Below are 13,599 nucleotides of genomic sequence, written 5' to 3'. Positions count from 1 at the left end.
AGGACAAGAATGGAAATGTTACAATTGTCTGTGAAGTCCAGTGGTGAAATGTTCAGTCCTTTACTGTGCTGGTCCACTAGCTGAATAACAGCAGCCTGGCTGTGCTATCAGGTTTCTGTTAGCTAAAGTGACAAACTTTTGTGGTGTTGGTCTAGAAGTTCTGACCTCTGTGGCTGTCCTTGGAGAGGCCAGAGTGGTGCCATCCTGTTTTTAAAAAGCAAGTGCTGATATTGCTGTGTTGGTGAGATTCCTCCCACTAAAGCTCTTGTTGCACTGAGGGAAGTCACATCACCAAGTAATATCTTTTTTAGCTAAGGAATCCACTTGACTGGCATGATGTAGAGATGACTGAAGGATGTAGCATTCAAGGAAACTTGTAATTCTCAAGATCATATCTCAATTTTGTTTCTTCCTACTTCCTACTATCTGTAGGCGATAGTACACACAGATTTCAAGAGGATGGGCAATGTCCTTGTCAAGGAAGTTGTTGGTTATAGCTTCTGACATCTTTCATGCACCTGTCACAGAGTTCCCACTTGATGGGATGGGAGTCTTTTAACATACATGTAAGCAATCCACAGGCGTGCCTCTCCTCTTCCAGATGTGCAGCTTAGGACAGCAAGGTCTGCTTCACTAAAGTCTGGTGGGCTAAAATTTCCTTTTAACAAAATCTGTACCTTGAACTGTCTGGCCTTAGGTTTGTCAAACAGGCCACCAAAGCAGTGGATACCAGTGTGATGTGTGTGTGAGATGTTTCTAATCCTGCTCTCCTACCTCAGTGCAAAGCTCTGAAAATGTGTGAAGCATTTACAGTTACTAGTTTTGTACTGGCTTTTTCTCCAGAACTTAGAAAATCTTCAGAGAAGTGTTTGAGAGGAGTTGAAAATATCAGGCATGTGCTGTCAAATAAGAGTTTCTGAAGGCAGCATTGTCTGATTTATGCCTAGAGTGAGCTGAAGGCTCTCTGAAAAATAGTGTGTGATCTTGTAGTTGCCATGTGCAGAACAAATTAAAGTTGTACTTGTTTTCTGACGTTTCTAATTACTTAAATGTTTGACTTTACAATTAATGTCTTTTAGGATAAGTTATTTTGATACATAAATGAGCTTGCTTGAATCTTGTTAACTGCTCCTCATGATGAAAGAGCAGGGCATAAATTGTGCAGGTGTTGGATATAATTTGAGGTACTTATGAAAAACATCTACCATCTAGGTTCATGGGTAGATAGCACCATGCTTTTTGATCTGTCTTGGCAAGGATTTGTAAGCAGTGCTCAGCTTTGTTTGTGTTGCTATTGTAAATATATAGCTGATTATACAAATAGCTGAATGTTTGTTTTAATTGATGGTTTTTGAATAATTGATTAACTGGCAGGTCTCTGCAGCAGGGGGATTACCATATTTATTTTAATTAACTAATTGCAAAAGCATGACTTCTTTAATGTGCACTGCAGTTCACGTAAGGTATCTGCTGCAGCAGCCTGGTGAGGAGCTTGTGCTGCTCCTGCAATGACACTAAACAGTTTTGTTTCAACTTTTGGGGTTTTTTATAGACTTCCTTGTTTTCAGCATCTAGGCTCTGTATTTATATGAGGTAAATCTCAAAATGGGCCAGATGCTTAAGTTTGTGCTGAAGCTGTAATTGGAAATAATGGTATTGAATTTAGAAATTTAGATTTTTTTTTAAAACAAAAAATCTTCCTCACAGCAAGACATAGCACTTGACAGATTATTCTGCTGAGGTAGGATTTGGATTGTTTTGATCTTTCTAAATTGCTAGGCAGCACCAGAAGACATGCATGTCTCCCTGCAAGTCTTTCCATCTCTTTCTCTGTGCTTGTGCTAGCATACAGATTTTAACACTGAGGAAAAAAAGATCAGTATAGGAAAACAGTGTCAGGTTTGTTTGTGTGTTTGCTATTGGGAGATTTATTGTAATGGTATAATTAACTGAATAAAAAAACTTTCCCAAGGTGGAAATAAAGTTGAATTTCAAATGCATTTGAGAGGCTGGTAGGGCTACTTAGGAGTGATTAGCCTTGGAGGTATAATTTTCATTTTGCGTTGCAGAATTATATTTCTGTATTTAAACAAGACTTAGCCAACATACCATTTACCAAGGCAGATGCACAGAATAAGATTGCTTATATCAGTTCTCCCTGAGGCCTCAATTTAAAAACAGTTTTCTCATATTAAAGTGTAAGAGCCTGATGATAAGAGCTGTCATGTCTTGGCTGGGTAGCCAGTGTTATGAATACCATAGTCTTAAACAAAAAGCTCTCCTCCTCTTTTGATCTTACAGATACACTGCCACTGTTTCTTTGTATTCTTTCTTGCATGTAACTCCATCTCCTGTGGGGGTGCTTCAAATCATCTGAGATCTCCTTGGTCATCTGGGGTGATTTCATTTCTTTGCTTTTGATTGGGAGAGGTCCTTAACCTGTCTGTTTTTCCAATGATACTTTTTTCTTCCACGGTGTCTTCCCAACTCTTCCTTTTGTGTTTATGGTTTTTTTTTTATTTTATATACCTGTATTTTCATCCTGCAGCCTCTCTTCATTTCCTTTTCTTCTGCCCAGTGTTCACAACCTGAGTCAGCTTGCTCAGCTCTTCACATTTCTGTTTTCAACTCTGCATCCAGTCCTTACATCCATTCCAGTATGAGCCCCCTCTGAGCTGGAGGGTCAGCACAATCTGCAACCAGCAGGGCATTGAAAATCAGTGAATAAATGAGTGGAGATCTGTGTTGTGTTGAGCTCAGGAAGTAAGAGGTTTTGGTAGCAGTTCTGACCCATGTGATGTTAGGATATGAAGTCATAAGAAACATGGAGTTCCAGGATAGAACTGAAGTAATTATTGCTCTCTTTCAAGAGGGAATTTTGCCTTGATTTCTTTGGAATAGTTGCATTATTTCTGAAATTTTCTGAAAGCAAACAATACTATTGACTTTAAAACCACTTTTTTTGGTCATGAACACTTTTTACAATTTTAGCATTCTCTTATAAAATGGAAGTTTCCATTTCTTAAAGAGCATTGCTTTATCAATCCATCTGGTGTCTGTCTACCATATTATTACACTGCATGCTTTTGACTTAACAGGGCTAAGTAGCCCCAGTGATTGATGACCAGTGTCTGTGTAATGCAGCTTAAGTAGTCGTTTTCTTATAAAGCCTGTCTATGATCTCATAAATCAGTGGACTCCCTATTTTTTCCCTCCCTAGTCTTCCTTTCTGACATTCCCCACCCCTCATCTCCAGAAGGAGATTGTTGCAACTTCCAAGTTACAGTTTGAACAGATTGAAAATAATGCATTGTGTAAGAAAGAATTTCTCTTTGTCAGTCTGTCTTGGCTGCTCATCTCCAAATGCACTGCTGGCAGTGAATGTCCTGTCCCACCCTCTGGCTGAGCAGGCTGTGGGAGTGCTCAGTAACCTGCATCAGCCCAAGGAGCAGCTTAAGGAGCAGCTCTTTGTTCCTCTGGTTCACTGAACTCAGGTGTGTTTGGGGCTGTGGGAGATGAGCAGCTCCAAGCAGCCACACAGGCACTGCTGAACATTTCTCTGCAAGCAGGGACCTGAGTGCCTTCCCTGAAACAGCTTTGGGGGAGTCTGCTTGGTTTGCTTTGTGTAATGGGAGGTTGCAAGTGTGGGAACTATTTCATTCAGGCTTTTTTCCACCTGTTTGGTGAGGATTTTGAAATAGATTCTTCCTGGAAGGATGGAAAAAATCCAATAAGTGTTGTTTAGATCGTTTTCATGGATTACCACTGTTATGTTGGCTGACTTCACAGTGTGTTTTTTAAATTTCAGTTGCTCTTGTTATTGTGTTGTTTGGAGATGAAAAGAAAAAGGCTGTTTAGGGGGGAATGATTTTTAAGCAGTTTTCTATGTTTTCATTCTCCAGCTAAATGTCAGGTTGAAGTATTTTTCTTGAAAACCTCAGTTTCTCAGAGACTAACATTTTACATTGAGACCTGTCATTTAGAATTATAGAAAATTAATAAATATAGAAAATTAATAAAAGTAGTGTTCTTCAATAATGCAGTGTTTTGTATTATTCCTTTTAACCTTTCATTATAGCCATATCTATTAAGCTTATTGTAATTTGTTTCAGAACAAATGAAATATATTTACTAATTGAGTTAGCTACTTTCTGAAATTTGAACCAAACAACCAGAGTGCAAACAAGGAATCTTTAATATTTTGCTTCCTTGTTGTTGATTCGAATGGTAATTGCAGACTGTTGTTACAAAAAAAAAAAAAAAAAGCTCCCAGCTAATATGCTTGATTTGTAGCAGGGTTCCATGCTCAAAAAATAAGTTTGAGAGATCTTTGTGTTGATAAGTTTAATGGATTTGAAAACTCCTGCATTTGTGGAGGAAGGAAGATTGATTTGTTTGTTTGTGTTTTGTTTTTAAAGCAGAACAGTTCTGGATATACTTTGCTGGGTTATTTAGTAAATAACTTTGGTTTTATGAATGAAAGTGGAATTCAAATTGCCATTTTAAAGGATGTTCAGTAGCAGGACTTCTGCTGTGTTTTACATCTACTTTTTTCTCTAAATGTTGGAGTATAGCTGGCTGATAGGAAGTCTTATATTGGGAATTATTGCTGACTTACATGTCTAACACACAGCTCTTTCTTTTCTTTCTTTTTTTTTCTTTTTCTTTTTACTTTTTTTCTTTTTTTGTCTCCTCTCTTTTTTTTTTTCTTTTTTTTTTCTCCTGGTTTTTTTTGGTCTTCTTTTTTTTTTTTTCCCCTTCCCGTTTCCTTAAGGATTTGCAGCACTTGCAGCAGCTTCAGCAGCAGAATCTCAACCTGCAACAATTTGTGTTGGTGCATCCAACAACCAACTTGCAGCCAGCACAGTTCATCATCTCACAAACGCCGCAGGGGCAGCAGGGTAAGTGCTCCTTGCCACAAAAGCAAATCATACACAGCATTTTTTAGGGGAAAAAGTGAAACTCAGGTGGTTGATACCAGTGCCCAGCCTGCTCCCAGCCAGCTTTTTCCCCCTGGGTTTATATCCTGAGTATGAGACTGGGTGGTGTGGAATATCTTTGTGCAGTTTGGGTCAGCTGTCATGGCTCTGTACCCTCCCAGTCTGCTTGCTGGTGAGAAGCTGAAAATTCGTCCTTGACTCTAAATACTGCTTGGCAATAACTAAAACATCAGTGTGTTATCAACATTGTTCCCATCCAAAATCCAAATCACAGCACTGTACCAGCTGTTAAGAAAATTAACTCTATCTCGGTCAAAGGCAGGACAGACTGGGAAAAGATTACAAAATCAAAAGTCCTTGTGGGAGTCTGGAAAAGTGCTAAGCCTAAAGAGCAAACAATAAATTTTGTCTAAACTGAACTAATAATTAACACCTTGGGAAAAGAGCTAGAATGCTGGATTTGTGTAACAGCTCTTATAATAATATTTTGGCAATGCACTGGGTATGACTTGCATGCCAAAGACAAGGCAGTGGTAGGTGGTGCTGTGCCAGAGCAGTGAAGTTGTTGTACAGTAGCTTTGTTCTGAGGACTGATGTGTTCAGGCTGCAATGCATCACAGTGCTGATTGCACCCCATTTGTTGATGCCCACAGAAAACTGCATTTAGCCATGGCTTCTTATGCTGATATACTCCAATGGCCTTTTTTCCCCCCTTTCTCTTCTACATGAACTCTACTCAGTTGTTCAGGTCTGGTAATCCAAAGATTCTTGCTCAGAAGGCAAATCCTGTTATGCTTGAAGAGTCCTGCAGAGCCTGGCTGTCCTATAAAGCAGCTCTTTGCACCTCATTTTTTCCTGTTCTTTTCAATTTTTTCATGCATCATTCCTTCTTACATACTATGACTTGGATAGAACTGGCTTTCCATTACACTGAAGGGCTCTTACTGTCTGAATGCTCTCACATTTGAATAAAGGGTTAGTCAAAATTACCTTCCTTTTAATAGGACTTGATTTAGGAGAGATTTTATACCAGCACTGGAAGAAAATGGCTGAAAGGCTATTCTTGAGAGCATTTAGTGATGGACTGCTTTCTTAAAATGAAGCAGAACTTGTAAACTTAACATACTCTACTAGAAGAAATCAAAGCACTAAAATTTACTTCAATAATTCTTCAAAATAGGTGCTTGGGGTTTTCTTTTTAATATATTTTTTTAAGAAAACAGCAAGCACAAAAGCATTGTTTTGAAAAACTCGTTGGTATTGTTGTCTGCCTACATTTTGAGATAAATTCTTGTGATTTTATAAAATACCTTTGAAGATGCTTTACAGAAAGGAAAACTAAGAGAAGCACATTGCATTCATTCCCCAAAATGAGTTGTTTGAATTATAGAAGGGAAGACTTTCTTGTTTGCTTAAAATCTTCTGAAGTAGAATAAGTACTAGATGAGATTTTCACAGCACCTTTTCCAGAGGCCATCTCTGAAAAATCATTTCTTCAGTACAATTGAAGAGCTGCATATTGCTGTCCTCAGTGACGCAGTGGAGGTACAGACATCATGTTTTACTGGTAATGTGCAGCCTGGACAACTGAATAGCTCAAAAATGTAGGAAGATTTATATGCTGAATTCTGACCATAGGCCATTAGTGTGTGACAACCTTCCAAACTGAAATGCTTGAATAGATCTCATTTTCTTTATGAGCACTCAATGATAAAGCAACATGTGTGTCATAATACCCCCTATATCACTTTTTGATATGTTTTTTTTGCAGTGTTTCATGGTTATGGTTAGAAGATCTCAAACAGTACATTATTATTTATGAGAAAGATTGAGAAAGTGTGTATTGTTATTTTGTTATTTCCTGTTGCATCTGACTTTTCCATGTTGTTCATGTCCTATTGCTCCATTAGTCAGCTTCATAAAATAATAAATATTCTAAAGAAACTAGCATAGAATTTTTTTCAAAACCAATGGCATTCTTTTTTTCTTTTATGCTTCATTGGTATTGCATGGAGATTTATATATGTACACATTTAATAATGAACATAAAAATTCAGATTTGTGTCTAGATTATGTATTCTGGAAGAAACTTCTTGCTTTACAGACTATGCTACATATTTTGTGTATGCCATGTAGTCATGTAAATGAGAAACACTGTTTTTAAATGAGAAAAGTTTTGAGGGAAATAAGTGAAAAATAGTGTATCTAGACAAGATTATAGAAGATGTAAACATTTGGTGAAGAAAAATGTTTTACTTCAAGAGGCAAAGGGTACAGAGAAATGCAGTTATCAGCAATTGTATTTAGATTGTTGAAGGGATTTAACATCGTGAGCCGAGATTCAACTTGTGAAAAAATTTAGGAAATTCAGTACCTAAAATATTAATCAATAATTGGGATGTTATTCTACTATCTTTCTTCAACACACACATTATAGCTGCCAGCAGCAGATAGGAAATTTTCCCCATAAATCCACTGCCGTATGTCTAACGTAGTCACCTTCCTTTTCCACACGATTTCTGGCTATTTAGGGGCTTATATGAAACAAATTTTAAAGTTCCCATTTTTCATGGCTGGTAATTGATAACATCATAACTGAAAGAATTGTTTCAAGCCTCAGCAGATATGGAGAAGATTGAATGGAAATAGAAATTTGGAACATTTTCTTATTCAGTGCAACTGTTGTTCATATTATTGTTAAAGTCACCAGCAGGAATGTAGCACCTTGTAATACCTTTTTATCTCTTGTATCTGCTCTTGTATCTAATAGAGCTGTCTCTAAAATAATCAATTTAACATCCCTTACTACAATTAGAGCTGCTTCTTAAAAATATTACCCTCATGAGGTGACTGTTCACCTTTTTACTTGTGAGATATTGCTAATACAAATCGTATCAGTAAAAATCTGAACGGAGGGGGAAATGGTGCTGTGTTTAATATAAATTAATCTTGCAAATAGGAGTTGTTGAGATCTAAGCAAAGACTATATCACAGTGGGGTTTAGAAATAGTACTTACAAAGAAAATATCCAGAAAGGAAAATGTGGAAGACAAGCTACTAATTAACTATAAACATTGAAACTGGATCTACCTAGTCTCAAGTTATCGCTATTTATTATTAAAGACTGCCTTTATGATTTTTTTTTTTATTGTGAAGTTGCCTGGGCCAAATCCTATCCTATTTTCTTTTTTCATACGTGTTATGCAGACTTTGAGACCTCACTCATGTGGAAGTCCTTGCAATGGCTTTGTCTTGCAAGCTAACTTCCAGTGAGGGGATGAACAGCTATGGCAGAGATAAAGCAGTCAAGTTCTTACATGAAAAAATTCACTCTTTTGGGAGATCAGTTTGGGATGAATTATGCATTATGCTTCTGGGCCAACTTTTTAAAAATTATGCTGAAAAGGTCTGTGCTTGAATGTTTGTTTTATCTTTTGTTTAATTTTAGATAGAACTGAAGCCCAGATCAGTCCTGAGGGACTCTTGGCTGGCAGGAAGAGTTTTTTTGCTTGGACCATTATTCATGCTGCTCTTAGACATTACAGGAAAAATCCTGCATGACAATAGATCTATTTACTATAACTATTAAAAAAAAAGACTCTAAACTATCATACTTCTGCACAGATCCTTATCTGCCTCCATGCAGTCATTCTTGTAGAGTGCCACACAGGTTATTTGTTTACCATATTTAATGCAGTAATAGCACTAGACTCTTTAAACCCAGGACAGAGGGTTAGGAATATGACCTATGTAAAGTATACAAGTACAATGGCAGCTTTTATAGGTTCAAAAATATCATGTAGGTTGGAAGGGACCTCTAGAGACCAGGTAGAATTGTTCAAAGCAGGTCCCATTACAGCTGCTATTCAACACCTTAGCCAGTTGAATTGAACCTGTCCAATAATGGAGTTTCTGCAACATTCTCGAGTAACTGCCCCAACAGTTCACTGCTGTCATGGTAAAAAAAAAATTTAAATGGTTTTCCTATATCTAGTTGGAGTTTTCCATGTTCTGATAGCCATTGAATCTCATTACAGTGTACCCTTGAGCAGAGTCCCTTTCTGTCTTTGAAGAAAGCAGTAGGATCTCACCTTAGTCTTCTCATCAGGCTAAAAAACCAGCTCACTTACCTGTTCCATCCTGTTACCCTGGCTTCTGGCCTGTTGACCACTTCCCCATCTTTGGCATTGTCCACAGACCTGCTGAGAATCTATTTTGTCCCATCAGCCTACTTGGTAATAAAGATGTTAAGCAGTATTGGTGGCAGTGTGAGTCTTTAAGGAAACAGCAGTGTTTGAAATGCCAGGATCTCAGCAGGTCCCTACAAGGTGTGTGTTTACTTAGAAAAAGCAGTGCTATGTGCTCTGTGAGTTCAGTCACTGAAGTTACTTTGGACCTCAGGGATTTCTTCTCAGAAAAGTAATGAAGGAGGAGCTCAGACTGGTTCAAGTCATGTCTTAAAAGAGCACAGCTGCAGCTGCCCACCCCTGAGAGCCATGGAGTGCCCAGTGTGTGTGCCTGAAAAGGCTGTGATCAGGGGGAGAGACATCTCCAAAATATTCCAGCTGCTTTCCCCATCCCCTAAAGTCAGCTGCAGGTTGAATTGACTTGTTCTGTCTCCAGTTTCTGCCTGTGACACCTTCTGTCAGCAGCTCTTACATAGGATAAAATTATGTAAAAACAGAGTCGATTAAACGTGTTCAGATTATTTTATACTGGTAATTCTATTATAATTACTTCAAACCATGTGAGTGAGAATAAAATTAGGAAGAGTGTAGTCATCTTGTGCTCTTTAGCAAAATTGTTAATGCCAGAAAAACATCCTCTGGGATTTCTCTGGGGACAGAAAGTCACAAAAGGCCAGTCCTAATTACTCTGATTGCAGTCATAAGACAAGTCCAGTAACTTGTAATCAATGGTGTTGCCAGTGACTAGAACTCAAATGTCATCACTGTTGGCTGCCTGGTTTTCATTTGTTTGTTTACAGCCCCTCTGTAGTGACAGTGCGTTGGGTTTGCTCCTTTCTCTTTCAAGCTGTCAGTTTAAAACTCACTGTCACTGAATTAAGGTAAAAAACTGCACTTAGAGGTGACTGTTTACTAATTAATATTTAGATTTGGGCAGCTGAAATCATCTTTCAGGTGAGCAAATATTTGCATTGTAAAAAGCAGTGTGTGGCTGTAGTAGGTGGCTGTCTTGGAAGTTCCTTGAGCAGCTCTGTTCCCTCACTGTGGTTTTTCAAAAACACAGCTGGAACACGTTGATTATGTGGTGCAGAGCAAACTTACATTGTTGTCTGTGGTGTGCTATTATGTTACATAACCAGCTGGCTGTATTCTGTAGGTCCTGAGCATCTTGATAGCCACAAGATTGTTTAAAATACATATTCAGCTCTTTGTTTAGCAAATATCAAGTATTGCTGTCAGATGATAATTCTTCTATGCTTGTGTATCCCTTACTGAGCATACATTTTCTCCTTCTTAACCATAGTAATCTCTCTTTCCATGTCTCTTATGGCCTTAACCTTGCATAAAACATCCAGTTCTTCACTTGGTATTTATCAAATCCTAAATTCTGTTTCCCCTGCCTTTATTCTGCTAAGAGGTAGATCAGGCAGCAGATGATGTTGAATTTGAGTGCTGCATAGTTGATGGTGGCATAGCAGTCCATCCAGCTGTTGTTCCCCCTGGGTTTTAGGGACTAGGTATATTGGAATGTAAGTTTAATTAGTTGGGTTCTTAATTATTTTAGTGGAAATTGATAGTTATAGCCAGGAGGTACCTAAAAAATAACAGTTAACATTTTTCACAGTAAAATTGAGGGATTTGACTAACTGTAGGTATATTTTTGTCAAGACTCTGTCCCTTAAAAATAGATACATTTTTGCATTAGAAATGAAAAAAAAATTGATAGTTTCTAGTTAAAGTATTTAGAAATGCAGGCATGTATCTCAGTTTCCTCAGAGATTTAATAAACTGTACAATTAGTGGACTGTAAGGGAATTTATTTGTAGATTGACACCTTATTATACATACTGGTTCTATCAGTTGCAGCTGGTCTTTGATGTTGGCACTTTTTCATAGTAGCAGGGTTTTCCCATATTCATTGTAGTGTTTATTCTATTTGTTGAGCAGTGTTCAGTATCTTACCTAAACTTTAATTCCAATTACTTTTCCAAAAGATTCCTACTTTATTTGACCCAAGAGGGAGTTATCTAGGCTTGTTGTGTCTTCTGGTGTGGTCTGCTTAAGTGTGCCAGAAAGCTTCCTTCTTGTCAGGCAGCTGGCATGGGGTGGTTTGGAGAGGAAGGAGGGTGATCAAGAAGCCAAATTTGTGATTTTAATTAGTATTCAGTTGAATTTGATCTCATTAGTCTCAGTATTTTATATGGCTCCACAATTTGTGGTCAGCTCTTGGTTACAAGAAGAGGTGCATCCAAACTGTGCATGCTGGAAGGGGCAGTAAGTGATTCCTGCACACAGGACTGGGATGACCTAGATCATTACCAGCTATTTCTGCAGAGGACACTTACACACACCTCTCCCTCTTTCCCTTCCATCACCACTTACACTTCAGAGAAATGCAAGGGGATTTGGGGCTGAAAACTCTAAAGTCTGAACTTAGCTATGCATTGATGAAACAGAAGCTCATATCTCCATTTTTTTAACCTTTGCCTCATTTGGCAAGAGCCTTGTTTTACCTCATTTCATGTTTTAGTGTTTTTGAATGACGAACCAACCGCTCCCTTTTCTCTCTGCAGGTCTCCTGCAAGCGCAGAATCTCTTAACGCAACTACCTCAGCAAAGCCAAGCCAACCTCCTGCAGTCTCAGCCAAGCATCACCCTTGCCTCGCAGGTCAGGCTTTTCCCTACACTTCTTGACTTGCTTTCAGGGGATTTAAATTATGGCAAGTGAATGGACCCTTTGTGTTAGTTACCTGAATAGGTGTTGTAGCTATAACCATGCATTTGTCTTTCTAGCTATAGCAGTGCATTTGTAGCTCCCACCTCAATGTGCCTCTTTCAGGTTTTAATATTCTAAGGTGGATTTTTAGCTGGAAATTTTCCTGATTGGTACCTTGAGTTAATGGCATTAGAGCATTGTTTCATTTCCTGTAAGGTTTTCTTGAAAATTCAGAGGAGCAAGGTGTGAGCTCCCTCTAAAGCTCCAAAAGGGGTTCACTGACAAACCTCTTTCTGAAGATTGCAGTGGTAACCTATCTTTATTTTAGTGTAGTTATTTTGCAATCACTGCTAAGTCACTGCCAGTCTTATCAGTTAGCATCTGTGAAACTGAAGAGATTGTTAGAAATGAAATATTTGAATATTCTGATAGATGTATATTAAAGTATTAGAGCTCTGTGATTAAGTTTTCAGACTATAAGAAAAGCAATTTTAAGGTTGCATGTGCTTGCAAATTTAGTTGTGCTTGGCTCTGGGTTTTACTGTGCAGTTGAGTTTCATGGCTGCATGCTGTTTCTCAAATGCCATGTAATATCACACAGTATCTTCCTGCCACCTCGGTTACATACAAGAATTTTCTTGTCTGCAGTAAGGTGCCTGAGTCTATCAGAGTCTTAGAAAACTACATTTTCTATTATACCACCTCTGGTAGTTTTCATGCACCATGTGGAAAATGGAATTTGTCTCACCTCTAGCTCATACCTCAGCTTGCAGGATGATTCCACACTAAAGATTATTCTTTGATTTAAAAAAAATATTAAAACCACTAAGAAAGAATAAATTATGTTAAGTGGGTGAAATCAGTGAAGACATATTGCAGTAATTACCCACTATGATTAATATAAATTAAAAAATATTAAAAACCTTTAAGTGTGACACATGTATCTGCAATTCTAGAAAAATCATATATGATTACATTATTTCTCAAGTAATGGAATTATAGTTCTTGACCTCCCTCTACCATCTGCTGTGCGCTGCAAAGCACTGCACTAACCCAGAAGGAAAACAACATAAGGAGTTATGTAAAGATGTAAAGACTGAGCTATATGTAGGCCATTTCTTTTAGAAGAGCCTTTTCTGAACCTTTGCATAGACTTTGTATAATACTCTAGTGCTGCCTGGACTTGTGGCTGCTCTTGTTTGCCCTGAAGGAATCCTGAGTTTCAGAGCTGGGTGCAGGACACAGAGGCATGAAATCACCTTTACTGAAGAGCCCCAGCTAAACTGACTAGAAATTAACTGGACTAGATGATTTGTCTCTGCATATCACCTGATCATGGCATGAATAATTTTCTGCAGATTGCCTTTGCCTAATTTCTTGTGTTACCAGAATGTTCATTTTATTGTTGCAACTGTCAACAGAAGGGTTAGAGGTAAATCTAGTCTTTCTTTCCTGAACAGTTGAGTCAGTCACAGGAGATGGCATTGGAGGAAACTTGCCATGTTTGCTGCATCTGGATCTGCTCACTCTTCCAGAATTAAATAGGGGATTTGCATCTTTTGGGCTGATGACAATCTGCCACCTCACAAGACCAGTAGATTCAATTTTAATTTTTTTCAAAAGGGATGAATGCCAAGGTGTCTATAAGTGATAGAAGCATATCAAGTAGAGTGTATTCAGCCTTTCTTTGAGCAGCTTCTGCAGCAAGTGAAAGCTGTTGGTTACCATGGAACATCTCTTACAACAGAACCATTAA

General features: G+C 38.1%; 1 protein-coding gene across 8 annotated transcripts in view; it reads left to right on the top strand.

Moving 5' to 3' along the window:
* Window positions 1-13,599, top strand: part of POU2F1 (POU class 2 homeobox 1) — a 112,491-nt gene that overhangs the window by 74,674 nt on the left and 24,218 nt on the right. For 5 of the 8 annotated variants that reach the window (XM_026795804.2, XM_005490991.4, XM_014269845.3 and 2 more), the window contains 2 exons: window positions 4,775-4,901; window positions 11,701-11,795. In XM_026795804.2, coding sequence (XP_026651605.1) covers window positions 4,775-4,901; window positions 11,701-11,795 — 222 coding nt within the window. The remainder of the gene's footprint in view (window positions 1-4,774; window positions 4,902-11,700; window positions 11,796-13,599) is intronic. The other 3 variants (XM_014269847.3, XM_014269846.3, XM_014269850.3) reach the window with 1 other exon arrangement.

This window comes from Zonotrichia albicollis, chromosome 2 (assembly GCF_047830755.1).
Source record: "Zonotrichia albicollis isolate bZonAlb1 chromosome 2, bZonAlb1.hap1, whole genome shotgun sequence".
NCBI lineage: Eukaryota > Metazoa > Chordata > Aves > Passeriformes > Passerellidae > Zonotrichia > Zonotrichia albicollis.
Note: the sequence above shows the minus strand (reverse complement) of the source record. Positions and strands in the feature narration are given on the sequence as shown.